This window comes from Paramormyrops kingsleyae, chromosome 12 (genome assembly GCF_048594095.1).
Source record: "Paramormyrops kingsleyae isolate MSU_618 chromosome 12, PKINGS_0.4, whole genome shotgun sequence".
In the NCBI taxonomy this organism is placed as follows: Eukaryota; Metazoa; Chordata; class Actinopteri; order Osteoglossiformes; family Mormyridae; genus Paramormyrops; species Paramormyrops kingsleyae.
In genome coordinates, this window is record NC_132808.1 from 9,378,626 (window position 1) to 9,393,835 (window position 15,210).

Genomic DNA, 15,210 nt, shown 5'->3' on the forward strand with positions numbered 1-15,210 from the left:
TTTATCATTGACTTTAAGTTCGCAGTGCATACAAGAAGTGTGTGTATATATGTGTGTGTGTGCGTGTGGAAGAGTGTGTGAGGTGAGATGCACTTCATGATGTGCAAAGAAAATGCTTTGTATTTATAAATGACACTCAGAACAGCTGTGTGTATAATAGTATTCTTGTAATAACTGTTCACAGGTCATTAGTAAAACTTCCCTGCAGAGTTGGGCTAGATTAGGGTGAATGGCTGAAGTGTTCATCATATTTGTATGAACATGGATTTATGGTGCTTTTTCAGGTTTGGCCATTTCTGCTGAACACCGTGCATTCTTTGGGCTCTTCCCAATAATGTACCTCTACCTACTGGACAATAAAATGATCCCTTTTTAGAAGTATTTGTTTTATTTGATTGAGATTTGTTTTGCCCAGAGTAATTTGCATAGTTTACCGTTTTAGCCTTTCACCTATTTAAACAGCGTAAGATAAGCTAAAGCTACATTAGGCTCATAACCTGCTTAGGGATACAGTGGCAATTCCTCCCCTATAAACCTAGTGGGTCTCTGTGATTAAAAATAGTGCTTTTCTTTTTGGTGGAAGAGTCAGTGGGTGTGACTGGTAGATCCCAAGGCAGCGCTGAGTATGGGAGACGACTCGCCCCAGATAGTCGCTGCAGAGGGATGGAAGGTGAGCACTCCCTGGTTCCCCAGACAGACGGAATGTGTGTACGCGCGCGCGCACACACACACACACACACACACACACACACACACACACACACACACACACACACACACATCTGTATAAGCTCCTTGGGGAGAGCTCGCAGAGGAGGGGAGCCCACTGCTCATTGTCAGGACAGTGACCTGATTAGGTTCACTTTAATTCACAGGTGATAGCCTATCAGCAACATGGATCCAGCACCTTGTTTCCATACAGCATGTCAAGCATGTTCATGTTAATTGCAGGAGAGTGAACTGTATCTTTACAAAGGTTTTTATTTTCCCCTCCTCCAAAGCTCTGCTTTTCACATTATTTTCTGTCTGTATTAACACAGGTCATGCTGTAGATAAAATGTCTGGTTGTCATAGGGAAAGGTAAACAAATTCACTCTTGCAGTATAAACTGGTGATTTATAGGCGACTTGACTTTCTTGCTCATTTTTTCTCCTTCTTTAGTTGGACTTACCTGGAGTCTTTCAGAGGCTAATCTGTTTCAAGAGTTGTCTCTACAAAATTTCCTAGTCGTAATTCTGGACTCCCGCTGTATTGTGTTGGGTTTTATTACTACTTAGCCATAAAGGACCCAAAGGGTTTCTTAGTTTGTACTTGTAGATTTCAAGGGCTTCAGAGAGTTCCCTTTTGATTCTCATGAGCCACATTGCTCGAGCCTTGAGCTTTCTTATGTAGGGAAAAGCATTTGGTTGGCCCCTCAGTCATTTCAGAATGCTTTTCTTAGGCGTGTACCAGCACACAATATTCACAGTTCAGTGCAATTCTTGATGCTGGGTTCGCAGTTCTGTGCAGTTTTGGTACAGCAGGGAAAACAGTTTGTGTCAAAATTATTGATTATTAAAACTGTAAGCACAATTTTGAATGGTTATAAACCAATGGCTATGCATCTGCTGATGTTAGGGCTGTGCGATATATTTTGGATGACAAAATAAAAACGTCTATCATTTCATATTATCACAAAATACACCATTTATGGCAATACTTCATCATCATTTGGATGACTGTTTGCAATGTTAGATGCCACCATGTGAGATATGGCACTTGTATGGATGTTTTTGTTGGGCTTTATTATTTGTAACCCACAGATGATAATCCACAAATATGTACCATAATCCAAAAATATTGAACTATCCACACACACATATTTAAATTTGTGTTCTGTAAAATCATATCCCCAAAAATACAGAGCAATATGTACCCGAGATTTATTTATAGTAACTGGCAGTGAATGAACAAAGTGCAATTAGTAATAAATATGTATAAAAATGCATATATGAAAGTTTCATGGTGTGCATTGTCCCTCATAGCTTAATGTGTAAAGCACAGTTAACTGGACATGTCTGTATTGTTTAGGTTTATACACATTAGGCCTTTTATTCTATTTTGTGCACTTCAACTGAACACAGTACAGTTATTAGTAACAGAAAAGTATAGTGAGGGATCGCAAAACTATTGTGAGAGAACTCAAAACTATTTCAATAAATATTTTCCTACCCTGACCTCTTAGGAGCTCCGTTTACAATCACAAATACATCTTTATCCACAAACATGTATTTTTATTTGTGTTGTATAAAATCATATCCACAAAAATTTGGTATGATCTGTACACCTAAAATGGGTTTTGCACATTTGTGGATCACTTCCTGTCTATTTGTGAATTGCTTTACATTTGTGACCAGGTTCCTTTTTATTTGTGTATTTTTGTTCATTTTGTACTGCAGTGGATCTGTAGAAAAAAATCCAAAAATATGAGGTGCAGCTGAGATTTACAGTATATAATATATATATTTGGAATCTGGATTCTGAATCATTTTGCTTAATTGACTTTCTAAGATTCATGTATGTCAAAATAATCACTGCTAAAACAAAGATTAGCCCTGCCACTTAGTCGCATCATATTGCATAATACGGTACATAATAAACATTATTTATATAATTTTATTATTGTTTGTAAACGTATTCTCTGTTTTGATTAGGGCTGAATGATATATTTGGCCATCAAATTTTCCCCCGAAGTCTGCCAGGAGACAAAGTAGTGCCCACAAATCTCTTGCTTTTACTCAGTATCTTCTCTGTGGAATACAAAATATTTCCACACAGCAGAAGACAATTTTTTTTTTTTTGAGGCCAGATCATATTCACTTTTCCTTGCTCATTTTTGTTTGATTTCTCACAAACGTGTCATGAAGTTTATGTATGAGTACAACAGCAAGGACAAGAATGATTACGATTGTCCAGGAGAGTGCATTCAGAGCTCATGCAAAAGCAACTGTGGTCAATTTAGACACATTTTTAAACATGTACTAGATAATGTTGAAAAGGAATCATCACTTGGGGTGCAATATACTTCACACGAGGTGACACATACGCAATATGACATGTAAGCAGTGGCTGATTGCACTTGTACGCGTAGTTTCCATCTCTGGAGGATTATTGGTCACGTCCACCAGGGGGCAGTGTGCGAACCATCTTGATTGGCTCCTTCTTCCGTTTCATTTGTTTTGTATGAGGTTGTGACTTGAAATGATGTACGCTCACTCTCCCCAAAGCGATACAAATTCTGCTGCAGCATTCCTGTATTCTAACCATTGCTCCACATCGTACTGCCACATATTACTTTACTACCCCATGTTGAATGGTGCATTGTATGTTGTTAGATGTCTCGTGGTAGTTAGTATATCATAATTAGGCTGCACGACACTGGAAAATATCAATTTCTGCAATAAGTATTGCAGTATTCATTAAGAAAAAAAAATTGTTCAAAATAAATAAATGTCTCTCAAACACATCTATTTATGAGTGATTTAAATAGCAAGGATAAAATGATTAGGAATGGCTTGAAGAGCGCATGCAAAGCTCATGCAGATGTAGTGGTGGTAAATTTTAAACTAATATTAAACATATAAATACAATATAAATGTTCTAGCGAAACGTAAACCCCACGTTCTCTGCAAATTGTATGACCAAGATTTATAAATATCAAAACTGTATTGATAAATAATGTTGTTTATGAAACATATGATACTGCTTTCTTAGAACGTTAAACTGCCATTAAATTTTGAAGACACTGTACGCAGAAGGACATAGTAGTGCTCTCAATATTTTCTCTCTTGCTTCTGAAAATATAGAGTTCTTCCAGTCACTCATTCTTAAAAAAAGAAAATCAAGATGTTGCCTTAATACCAACTGGTGTACATAAACACACAGTCCCGTGAGAAAAGGTGACCGTACTGCCACCCCAATTTTTGGTGGTACTGCACCTCGTGTACATGTCGCGTTAATTCCTCGCAGGTGCACCTACAACACGTGGAATGAACGCAGAAAATGCGTGGTGGCCATGATGCGTACATGTATGAGTTATGAGTGTCAAGTATAAATCAGCCCTTAAGGTTTGTTTCTTACGATTAAGTAAAAATGTTTTATTGCAACTTATTGATGGTTTAAACCCTGTAGACTACCCCAGTCATTGCTATATGACAATTGCATGTACATGAAATGTCATGTTGATATTAACATTGCACATCATCCAAGCCTGGCTGAATAGTGGCACAATTTGTAACAGTCGCTGCCCGCCGCTGGTTTGTGTGCATGGAGTTTGCATGTTCGACCTGTAGCGGAACTTCCTGTTTCATTCCACTGTCCAAAAACATGCAACTTAAGTGAACTGGAGTACCTAATTTGGCCTTATATTATTTGTTACAATGAATTGTAGCATTGTAGAAATCATAATGGTAATTTCATTAAAAAAAAAAAAACTGCGTCAATTTAAGATATTGGTGTTAACACATTTTCAGACTACATCAACTAATTGTGGTAGCCCTATTCCGATTCAATATCAGTTCAATTGTAACGAGAGAGGAAATGCTATATCACAGTTTTCCATGTTTGAAGAGATATCTGTAATGCTCTAAATGGATCACAAATTTACAAATGCAGAAGCACAGCAAACAAATTGTGAAAACCACTAAAGAAAAGGCCAAGGTCTTGTATACCAAAATTGGCTATTTGAGGAACACAGGGGTATACTTCCTTCTAAACAAAACCAACCCGTCTCTTTCAAAGGACAAAAATGCTAAAAAGAATAGTTGAAAATAAAATGGACAAGTATAAATCTCACATACCATCTTTTAGAAGGACTTTCATTTAGATATGTGCCAAAACACATTAGAGTTCTGTAAATTTTTTGCATGAAGAGAAGGTCTACATATTCATACATGCTCTGGCAGATTTGGCTGTGGTTAGCAAGGACTCTACTGAAGGTGATCTATGTTATCGTAATGCTTGTATTGACTAAGGATGGGCTGATCCACATTTTTTCAGTTCCGATTCCGATACACAACTGTCGATACCGATACAGATTCCGAAACGAGCACTTTTTACTTTGTTATACTTGTTATACTAGTAAATACAGATGGAAAAAATGTATGACAAAAAAATATTTAATTAGGCTACTACAAACATACATAACGTACTCTTCCAGCTCAGATGTACGTCTTGTTTTAAGCATTTTTGAAGCATTTGCAGTTCAATATGAATATCTTCAAAGCAAGTATACACAAGTGACGAATGGTTAAAATTTGAACACAATTTTTCTCCCATTGGCATCAGCTGAGTTACACTTTGTTGTGATGGCATCCCCTCTTGTATCACTAGCTGCAGCGAGTTCACAAAACAGTCCAAGTTAGCGACTCCCAAATCATCCATTGCTTTTTTTTGTCTCACACAGTTGCATGCACTTTAAGTGGGATTGTCCATTAAATGCTATTTGCCACCTCAAAACTTCATTTTACAAAGAATTCAAATCGCTGTGCTGCTGGTTTCTGTTAAAAGCGTAAAAAAATACTCCCAGATCGTAACGTCTCATCTTACCCTTCGCAGTACGAGGAGCGTATTTGCATGACGTCAGAGCAGGTGGAAGTCACTGTACTCACCCACTGAGTAGCAAAAAAGACTGAGGGGCAGCGTTAGCATTCGATTTGAATGTCACAAAAAAAACACATGTAAAATGGTAAAGAGCTGTTGTGCGATTGATTGTGCAAATAACCCCTATTTCGTGTTAAATCTATCTTTTTAGAGACTGCCAAAAAACTAAATAAGTAAGTATAGCACGTGGATCGGTCACTCATGGCCGATACCTGATCCGTCAAATAGGTCTGGATCTAGTATTGACAGTAATTGTTAGTGCTGATTATTTTCAGTTTATGCTACACTGGTCCTCTGACCGGTAGATGCAGCTATGCTGAATGGTAGCCAAAATTTTAAAAGGGTACTGTCGTACTTGTTTTGTTTTGTTCTGCAATTCCCTCTTGCTCAGCATCTCTTTTTTCTGATATGCACAATTCAATTATATATAGCAAAACAGAATCGGCAAGAGTGCGCTCTGGTAAAGAGTGTGAGGAGGATGGAGAGTGCTTACTAAGTAGCTATGAGCTCTAAACCATGCGAATGACTGTTGTTGGGTTGTTATTGCAATGCTCACATATTTGCCCAGAATTTAAGCTGGAATGAAATTCTAGTATTTTTGCATGGCAATTCTCAGGTGAAGCCTGTATGTAAATGTACATTTCCAAATAAGTTGAGAAGCACCGTTTTTTGGTCAACGCCTCTGTATTTGTTGACATTTGATTAAAAAGAAAATCAACATATCAGCCTCAGTCTGAAATGTCAATCTTAGCCGATATTGTGGCTGCTATTTAAACTTTATTAATATTCTAAGTTGGCAGCACCAGGGTTAAAGCAATAACTACTACAGTCACATTAGCTTTCCCTTGTGTGTCATCAGTAGTTCTTTAGTTACTTTTCAGGAAAATTTTTAAATAAAAATTAAGAGAAATGCTTGCAGCATTTATTGCATTGCAAGTGAGTTTTAAAGAGAATAGTTGTGACACTGATAATAAAATGCAATAAGTAGTCATTAGTGCCCTCTTAAAATAGTACTTGATGCCCCAGTTTCTCTCACTAGTAACTACAGAGCCCTCATAGTTTAATTTGTAGACTGTTTATAGTAACATTTGTGTGATGATTTGTTTGTTTTCAGTGGTCATGATGTGTTCAGATGTTGTGTTAGCCTAATTTTAGTAATTAGGGTAATTTAATTGTGGAAGGACAGTTTTTTTTTCCCTACCTAAGGATCTGGCTGGATTTGCACATTAATTAATGTGTATTAATTTACTTTAGTAAGTGGGCAGTCCTGGACATCTGCACAAGTTTCAGACATACTACAATGGAAAAGTGTAGGGTCAGCATTGGTACCCAGATGTAATGTCGTTTGAAGGCATGTTGTGTGTTTTGAGTGTGGCTGAAAAAATTTACATTGCAAAGTTTTTGTTATTTAGGAGTTGAAAATGATTTACAATTGACCTTATCTACTAGGGCTGTAACGGTAAACGGTATATTATCGAACCATCTGGTACGCCCCTCACGGTTCAATACGCACATGTGAACCGCGGTATTATGATATGTACAGTTTCCTGTATGTACAGTCAATATAAGCCAGTGTTTTTTCCAAAAAAAAAAAAAGAATATCCTCTTTTTGGCTGAACATGAGTTTGTAATATTGATTATCTATCTACACTTTTTTTGCTGCGATTGCCTGTGGTTGCTTTTTAACAGCGATATACTTCATATATGTTCCTGTCAAATAAAATCTTCTCTTTATAAAGATAACTTCTGGAATAGCAAATCTTTTCTTCCAAAAATTAATTTAATATTGCCTGTACAGCTACTGTACATACTGTGTGCACTGTTAATGTAAAATGGAATAGACAAAACACCTACAGTTTGTCAAAGTTAGGAAGCATTTTTTATCTTAATATTTTTCTCTCCTACATTTTACATTGTATACTCTACTCTATTTTATACTGTAGAGACACAAACTGCCATTTTTCTGAATGGAGAGCTGTTGTATGGAAAAAGAGTTCAATGTTTAATTAAATGGTGAAGTTATTTTCTTCTTAAATATAAAGATATAAAGATACCAACACCATACTGTTACCATGGTCCAAAAACCATGACACATAGCGAACCATGGGAAAGCTGTACTGTTATATCCCTATTATCCTCCAAGTCTGTCAAACAGTTGATGGTGGTGGTGTGAGTTGTGCCGACAGATCACTTGCTTTTGTTCGGTATTGGCGTTGTGGAATATAAAATATTTTTATACAGCAGAAAACAAATGTCTTTTTATGACAAGTTCTTGTTTGCTTTTCTCCTTTTCACAAATTTCTATTTCTCAAATACGCCACACAATCTACCAGTGAGTCCAACACCAAGGACAAAAACAATGTTCATGTAAAAACATAAACGTTAGACTATTATTATTATTATTATTTATTACATGTACTAGATAATGTTAAGGAGCGATCATTAAAAAGAATTGACCATATGTGTGCATCCTGCAATAGGCAGGTTGGTTGGTTCCTACCTAGCGCCAGTTGCAATATATATAATATATAATTATGTAATACACACACACACACTGTCAGTATCGATCGTTACATCTTTAATAAGTCTTGGCTTGAGTAGTGCCACACATCTCAGCAATCAGCCTCACTCATGTGTTAGTTGTCTCTGTGACTGTGGAGTCTCGCGTTTCTCGCAGGAACTTGTAGACTTTTCAGTGCAGTTACTTTTGCATTTTTAATAATGGGTCCAAAACATGCTACCAGTGCATACAGTAGTTATTTTGTACACACAGTGGCATAATTTAGATTGTTTGTATATTATATAAAAAAGGTCTAGATGGGAAACGACAAAGCAATTTGACATGCAGTTTACAGTGAAGTGTACAGTGCAGTACTCTTTGTTTAGAAATTGGTAATAAGTAGAGCTTTTATGGTATCATTCAGCTTAGTAGACTGTTATGGGATGAAGAGAGGGGCGCCCAAGTATTATTTGCAGATTTTCACATTCATGGGGATCTTCCACCCCTAACCCTCACAAATGTAGACAAAGATATAGTGCAAAATAACACAAAGCACAAAGACAGTACCCTTAGTGCAGGAATAGAAAAAGATTATTAAGGAAATGGATAAGAAATAAAAATGATTTTTTCCCCCTAAATATTGTTACATCCTGTATTGTCTATTCTGTAAGCAGTGCTGTTGTGGCAAGCCCAAGGCCCATTATAAAATGTGTGGTGCAGTGTATTTAACACTGGTGTGCAGAGGTCTAGTGAGGCATTAGTTGTGAAAACAGCAGCTGTCTTTGCACCTGTCTTCTCTGTGGAATTGCTGGTGGTGCTACACACTGATTCTACTGGGAGTGTGCTTTGACGGAAGTGTAAGTAGCAACGTGTTGCTGCTACGTGATGGAGTTTAGTTTTAATGGCTCAAGCTCCATTCTCTGACTGAGTAGTTAGAAGCAGCCCTGGTAAGTTCTCCCTGATGTAAGCACAGAAACCTTCAATACGTCGCACAACGCTGCAATGCCCTGCAATGCTCTGCGATGCCCTACCCCCAAATGCAATGGCAAGCAGGAATGAGCCCACACCACATTCCACCACTCTGTCACCGGTTGAGCCTGACTGGTGACAGAGACCAAATTTGTTATTGTTCTGGGACTTCAAACGGTTCTGCGGAAGGACAAACGTTAAATTCCAGGTAATGTTTTCACTTGTTATTCTTATTGATATTGTTCGCTTAGCTAGCGGCAAAAGTAGAAGGATTCCTCCATTCATTCTTTGTTTTGTATTGTATTTATCTAGGAAATTACAGGTGGTGATGATGATGATGATGATGATTGTATGGCTGTGCTTGCCTAGTATAAAATCTGTCACGTTTAATTAGAGGCATGTCGGTAACGTTTGTCTAGTGAGAGCCAACCTCAACTCTTTGGCTTGATTAGCCAACTGTTGGCGCTATTCTTGTCTGACCCAAGAACCAGCTGTGCCAAACAAATGGAGATGTGTGGAGAGGGAGGAGTGAGTCTCTGCAAGTTTTGACAGCATTCTAACCTACTCTTCTCTCTTAGCAGTATTTGACACTCTTCCCACCAAACATTATTGTTCTTTAGCATCAGGGACCTGTTTTTGGATGGTCACTCTTACTTATGGAGTCTTGGTAGTCATTTCTTCACTTATTTGTGTGTCATTTTTTTTGTTTGGTTTTTAGTGGCTGAAATAATTGGTGTGTCTTTAATTGTAGTCCTTTTCAGAGGGACATAACGCTCTCTTGGCCAACCAGGTTCATTCTAAGTAGTGTTTGGTATTTTACAGTGTTCTGTAATACACTGGAAAACCCTACATGGTCATTACTGGATGGTGTGGTTCCTGTTTTTCTGGGGCAGACTGTCCGGCATGCAGGGGAACCCACGGGGCTCAGGTACCCCAGCCGGCTGTTCTTGTTTGGTTGCCAGTCCTTTAGAAAACAAGAGCATAACCGTAACCTGTCAGGAACAGTCCAGTCTTGTATCAGTAAAACTGTGGTGCTCTCTGGTCTTTAATTTGCTCATATACAGTCTGTTGATTTGTTATTCTTATTTATTTATGTGATATAAAAATATTTTGTTTTTCAGGATATTTGATTTGTATACTGTGTACTTTTCAAATTCAGTTTGTTCAATGTTTACTTATGTGTCTTTGCACTTTGTCTGTTTTGCACTATATCTTTGTCTGTGTACTATGTTCTCGCTGCTGTATGCCAATAAATAGCATTTTAAGCTTATTTTAACTGAGGACCATAAACGCGGGAGGATTCACAATAGGAATTCCCTTAGTTTCTGTTCCAGGTTGCTTCACGAAACTCAAAATGCACACTGTACACATTTAGCTTAGTATACGAGATTGCTGCTGGCTCTGTGTGAGTTTGGTTGTTCATCATCACATTTGGTTCCAGTTGATATCTAGGCTGAGCAACAGCACATGGTGCTTACGGTGTCCTATCCTCAGTATGGCCGATCTTGTGGACTTCTGAAGGGGGTCTTGGGGTAGAAGGGGGTCAGCTGCTGTCTTCCATGTGGGCCTGTAGCAACACCTCACCTTCTCTGGGCTGCTCTGTGTCTGACTCCCGCTGCCTACCGCTTAGCAACAGTGAAACAAGCAGACTTAGTGGGGCAGCCAGTCGGCCAATCAGGAGGCAGCAGGGGGGAGTGTTCAGAATTTGAGTTAGCCGCGTCTGGGAGGAGAGGAGGGGGAGAGTTCGTGTCCTTGTGTTTTTCACGTCGAGTTCTGTAACCAGGGAAAGTTGTTTTTTTTTTTTTTTTCTTTTTTAATAATGGGAGCTGTTTGCCGGATGGTGTTGACTCTGGTAGGCTCAGGTGCATCATTTCCAGCACATAGTTATTAGTGAGTAACTTTGTCATCAGTTTCACTTCTTAACCCTTTTAAGAAGAATAATTTAACTTAAAATTAAAAAATAACAGGCGTCCCATGTTGGATGGTGATTTTAATTTTTAATTTTTTTTTAATTTTTTTTTGTAATGTGAAATATTGAGGTTTTTAATGCCTCTCTTTTTTATCTCTAGTTTTATCAGAGCTAATTATCTTAATTTTATATTTACATATTCTCACTTCCCAGAACAGTTTAGTCTCTGGATTTTTAACGATGATTGTGACCTGCTGGTTCTCCGCCCTCTGCAGATAAGGTGGAGTTGGTGTGTTTAGGACGCACATGTGTGGTTCTGGAGATTTAAAACACTTATGAATGTAGGAACTAGCATTATCTTCTGTCCCCTGTCAGTCTTAGCTGTGATGGCCTGGTTGAAAGGGCGTGGGTCTTTTTTATTTTGGTCTTATTTCTGCCTACTCGGCACGGAGTTGGGTCGATGAACTGAGAATGGAAAGCTTGAGCGGCAGGCTGGGAGCCGGCCTGCACTAGGACCATGTGGCTCTGCCTGTCTGTTGCTAGCTCCCTACTGCTTAGCAACAACAAATCAGCCACACAGGCTGTAGTAGGCACGCAGCCAATGGGAGGGATGGAGCGAGTCTGTCTAAGTTTGATTTAGCCGCGTGCGAGTTGGAGAGGGGGGGGCTGCGAGGGGCAGTGTTGCCATGTGTGAGCCCTCCCCCCCCTCCCCCCCCCCCCCCCAATTGTCCCAGCGTACTGTGTTCTCTCTGTACTCTGGCTGCAGTGGCTGCTGTGTTCATCCTCAAGTGCAAAGCCTGCGGAAGGTGGATGCGTGCGTGGGAGGTTGGGCTGCCGCAAGGTCAGCATGCGCTGCGATAGCCTGTCACGACGGACCTCCAGGTGGGCTAACTCGCGCCTTTAAACCCAGATTGTTTGCAGTCCGTGACCCGTGCATGTGTTTGTGAGGTTGTGGTGCAGATGCAGCTCGTTCTAGATGTTATGCTGAGTTCAGCTACAGGTCTTCTACATGCTCCCCGTTCATAGTTTTCTCTCTCTCCTTGAGTGTTAAGGACTTCTTTCCTGGTGTCCCTTCATAGACCGGGGACTATGCTGGTATATTTCAGGCTGCTGATCCATATGTTCAGTTTTACTGAACATATGGATGACAAAACAAAAAACACTTTAAATTAAAGGGTGATGATTTGACTGAGCTTTAACAAATGCTGTTGAAGGGATTAAATGTGAAGAGTGTCATCAGAATACTTTGGGGAATGGGAGGTCATGGATGCTTTTTAGGAAAGTTTGTGCAGTCACGGTGAAGTTTATGTTCTGCCATTTGAGGGATGCTGTGTGCTGGTGCTTTCTGCTGGTGTGGAACCTAGTAGCACCTTCAGTGATCTCAGGGGCTTCTGCTGGTTCTGGGCGAGGTGGAGCGCTGTGCTTTTGATTGACACAGCTGCCTGAAATAAACCAATGTGCCTAAGTTCCTGGCTGTTGCTGGGAGCCCAGTGCCTAGTGGGAAAGAGTGCCACGGCGTGGCGAGGGGCCAGCCTCGGACTCGGTGTGGCTGAGGATGGGTGTCGGATGTAGCATGACAGCGACGTGAACAGCGAATGGCTGACAGTAACAGCTCGGCTCAGTGGCCTGTACTTTGTGACAGGGACCTCCCGCTAAAACAAGACTGAGCTGTGTTGGTCATTATGGAAAGTCAGCGTGAGTACTGGAAACTTAGATGGCTTATTATTCCGTAGGAGGCTGCTTGGTCATGTGACAATCAAACCCACTGTTCAGTCGGACACTTTTTTTTCGTTCTGCAGCTGCATTATTGATTGGCTGTTCATCTCTGGATCATTCAGATATCTTCATGCAGACTTTGAGTTCTGCTAGGACCATGTTTCTGCAGACCGAATGCTAAATGTCTTTATGTCTGAGTGCGAGTGTCAACACGCTTCCTGCTCCAGGAGACGGCCAGGGTGTGGTGCTGCACCGCAGTGTCTCCCCACGTGTTCTGCTGTTGTGTGTTTTCATTCTGTCAGTGTGTGTGGAGTGGGGAGCGTTGCCTGGGATAGGAGGAGGCCTGCCTGCTGCTGCACGGCGACAGCCAGCCGCTTCAGCTCATTGGTTTAGGTTTTTCGGAAGGCTGCGCATTGGTTGAAAAAGGAATGGACCTGAGTGATGATTGGCTGGGGCCGAGCCAGCGACATCTATTGGCTGAGCGTTTCCTGGTCCTTGGAGACCTTCTTGCTTCTTCAATGGGTCTTACTCTGCATCGGTTCTGTCAGATGCCCAGCACTCTTTAGAGATTACAGGGTGTTGGGAATGAGCTGTTGGTTTAATTGCATTTTTTCACTGCTAGTCTGTTTACATAGGAAACTATTGTGATAATCAGACATTCTGATTTTTAACTTTCTGCAGTATATCACTGTAGACCTGTGTAAAGGACAGTCAGTTCCTTAACGGATGGGGGTAATGCACTGAAGTGCCATCAGTGCACTGGTTGAGGGGTTGTGCTCTGTGTGTCTGAGCAAGCTGCTGGCTACAGCACTTCCCCATAGTCTGTATGCCTGCGGCAGCAGGTGAGCTAATCCCTACGGTTAACAGTAACAGCACATTTCTGTGTTCAGTCTAATGAGGTGCTCGCAAAGCCACATTGCCTCTATTCAGCATATGGTGGCTGTGACTCTCCCCCAGAGCAAACATAGGCAAAGCACCTTGGTTCTCTGCCTGGCAGCCTGGGACCAGGACAAAACAGAGCAAGTAACCCGCCCAGTATCTCATAGAGCAGTGTTTCTTAACCTTGTCCTCGCAGACCCTCAGACAGTCCACAGTTTTTTGCTGTCCTATCGGGAGCTGAGAGAGAGCAGAAACGTGGACCGTCCAGCATCCCTGAGGGCCGGACTGAGAAACACTGATAGAGAGGCTTCTTTCCCTTATTTTCCAGATGACTGTATGGCGCTTTCCAAAAACAACTTTCCTTCTAGCCTGTAATCAATGCTGCTTATTCACACTCCCCTGCAATATCCCCCCACCCCTGGTCAGTTTCAGAGCAGGGTCATATGCAATCTGCAGTCTTGTTTAGACTAACTCTCAGGTGGCCTGCAGACAGAAGGAGAATGCGGCTTCGATCGCCCCTCAGCCATCCCTCCTCTCACTTCTGCAGCTCCTCTGCGCAGTTAATCAGTTTCATTCGGCCGCTCAGTGACAGGGAGGCGGGAATAGCAGCCGGGCACGCCTTCTCCGCATGCCTACTGCTTAGCAACAACCTATCAGCCCAACATTTTTGGGGGGCTGAGCTCAGCCAATCAGACGCAAGGAAGTCCAAGGTTTGGTGCTAGCCGGTCGGAGGGCAGAGCTCCTGTTGTGTGTGTGTGTGTGTGTGTGTGTGTGTGTGGGTGTGTGTGGGGAGGGGGAATGAAAGATGAGGCTAAACTTGAGCTTGACAGTTAGGCTGCTGGTAGGAGCACAAAACGTGTGAAGTGGGAGAGCGTAGGATCTTTGGCGAGATGGTTTGGGTGGGCAGACACGCGGCTTATTGAGGGAGGGTTGGCAGACTCCCTGTCTGCACTGGGCTGGGAAGCGCTGTCGAGCCTCACATATAGCGCTCAGCTCCGGAGCCGCTCGCTCAGTGTCGGCCAGGCTTCCTGCCGCACACACGGGCCTCTCCTCGGATGGCCTGGATAAGCAGGTGTGCTCAGACTGCCTGCATGTGGGTCAGTCGTTCAGTGGGCTTCTCTGCCGTCCTGGCTGCATGTTGTCGGCTCCATTCCAGGGTGTGTGTGTGTGTGTTTATAAAGGAACCGTGAGCATCAGAAACTGTCGAGGTATTTTCTCGAAGAACCTGGTTTCCTCTTCTTCCTGAACAGTAGCAGGCAGTGATTCTGTGCTGCTTTCTTCGTCTCACAAGCACAAACCACACGCCAACTGACCTTTCATCCCTAACATCTGCATGCAGGTCCCTGGTCATCATCAGCACACTGGATGGGCGCATCTCCGCCTTGGACCCCGATGACCATGGCCGTAAGCTGTGGGACCTGGACGTGGGCTCTGGCTGCCTGGTCTCCTCCAGTCTGAGCAAGCCTGAGGTACGGCGTCCCCCCCCCCCCCCTGCTGAGTCCCACTGAAGCTTCATTATGGCATCGATAACATATACTTGTGAACGGAAATGCGACCAATTACACACTATTGTATCGCTTCAGGATACATACGTCAG

The 15,210-nt window shown here is 41.6% G+C and overlaps 1 protein-coding gene across 4 annotated transcripts in view; it reads left to right on the forward strand.

Moving 5' to 3' along the window:
• Window positions 1-15,210, forward strand: part of eif2ak3 (eukaryotic translation initiation factor 2-alpha kinase 3) — a 30,438-nt gene that overhangs the window by 2,652 nt on the left and 12,576 nt on the right. The window contains exons 2-4 of one of the 4 annotated variants that reach the window (XM_072718634.1): window positions 584-670; window positions 11,785-11,900; window positions 14,953-15,082. In XM_072718634.1, coding sequence (XP_072574735.1) covers window positions 626-670; window positions 11,785-11,900; window positions 14,953-15,082 — 291 coding nt within the window. In that variant the 5' untranslated portion in view covers window positions 584-625. Of the gene's footprint in view, window positions 1-583; window positions 671-8,135; window positions 9,318-11,784; window positions 11,901-14,952; window positions 15,083-15,210 lie in introns of those variants that run through there. The other 3 variants (XM_023795655.2, XM_023795653.2, XM_023795652.2) reach the window with 3 other exon arrangements.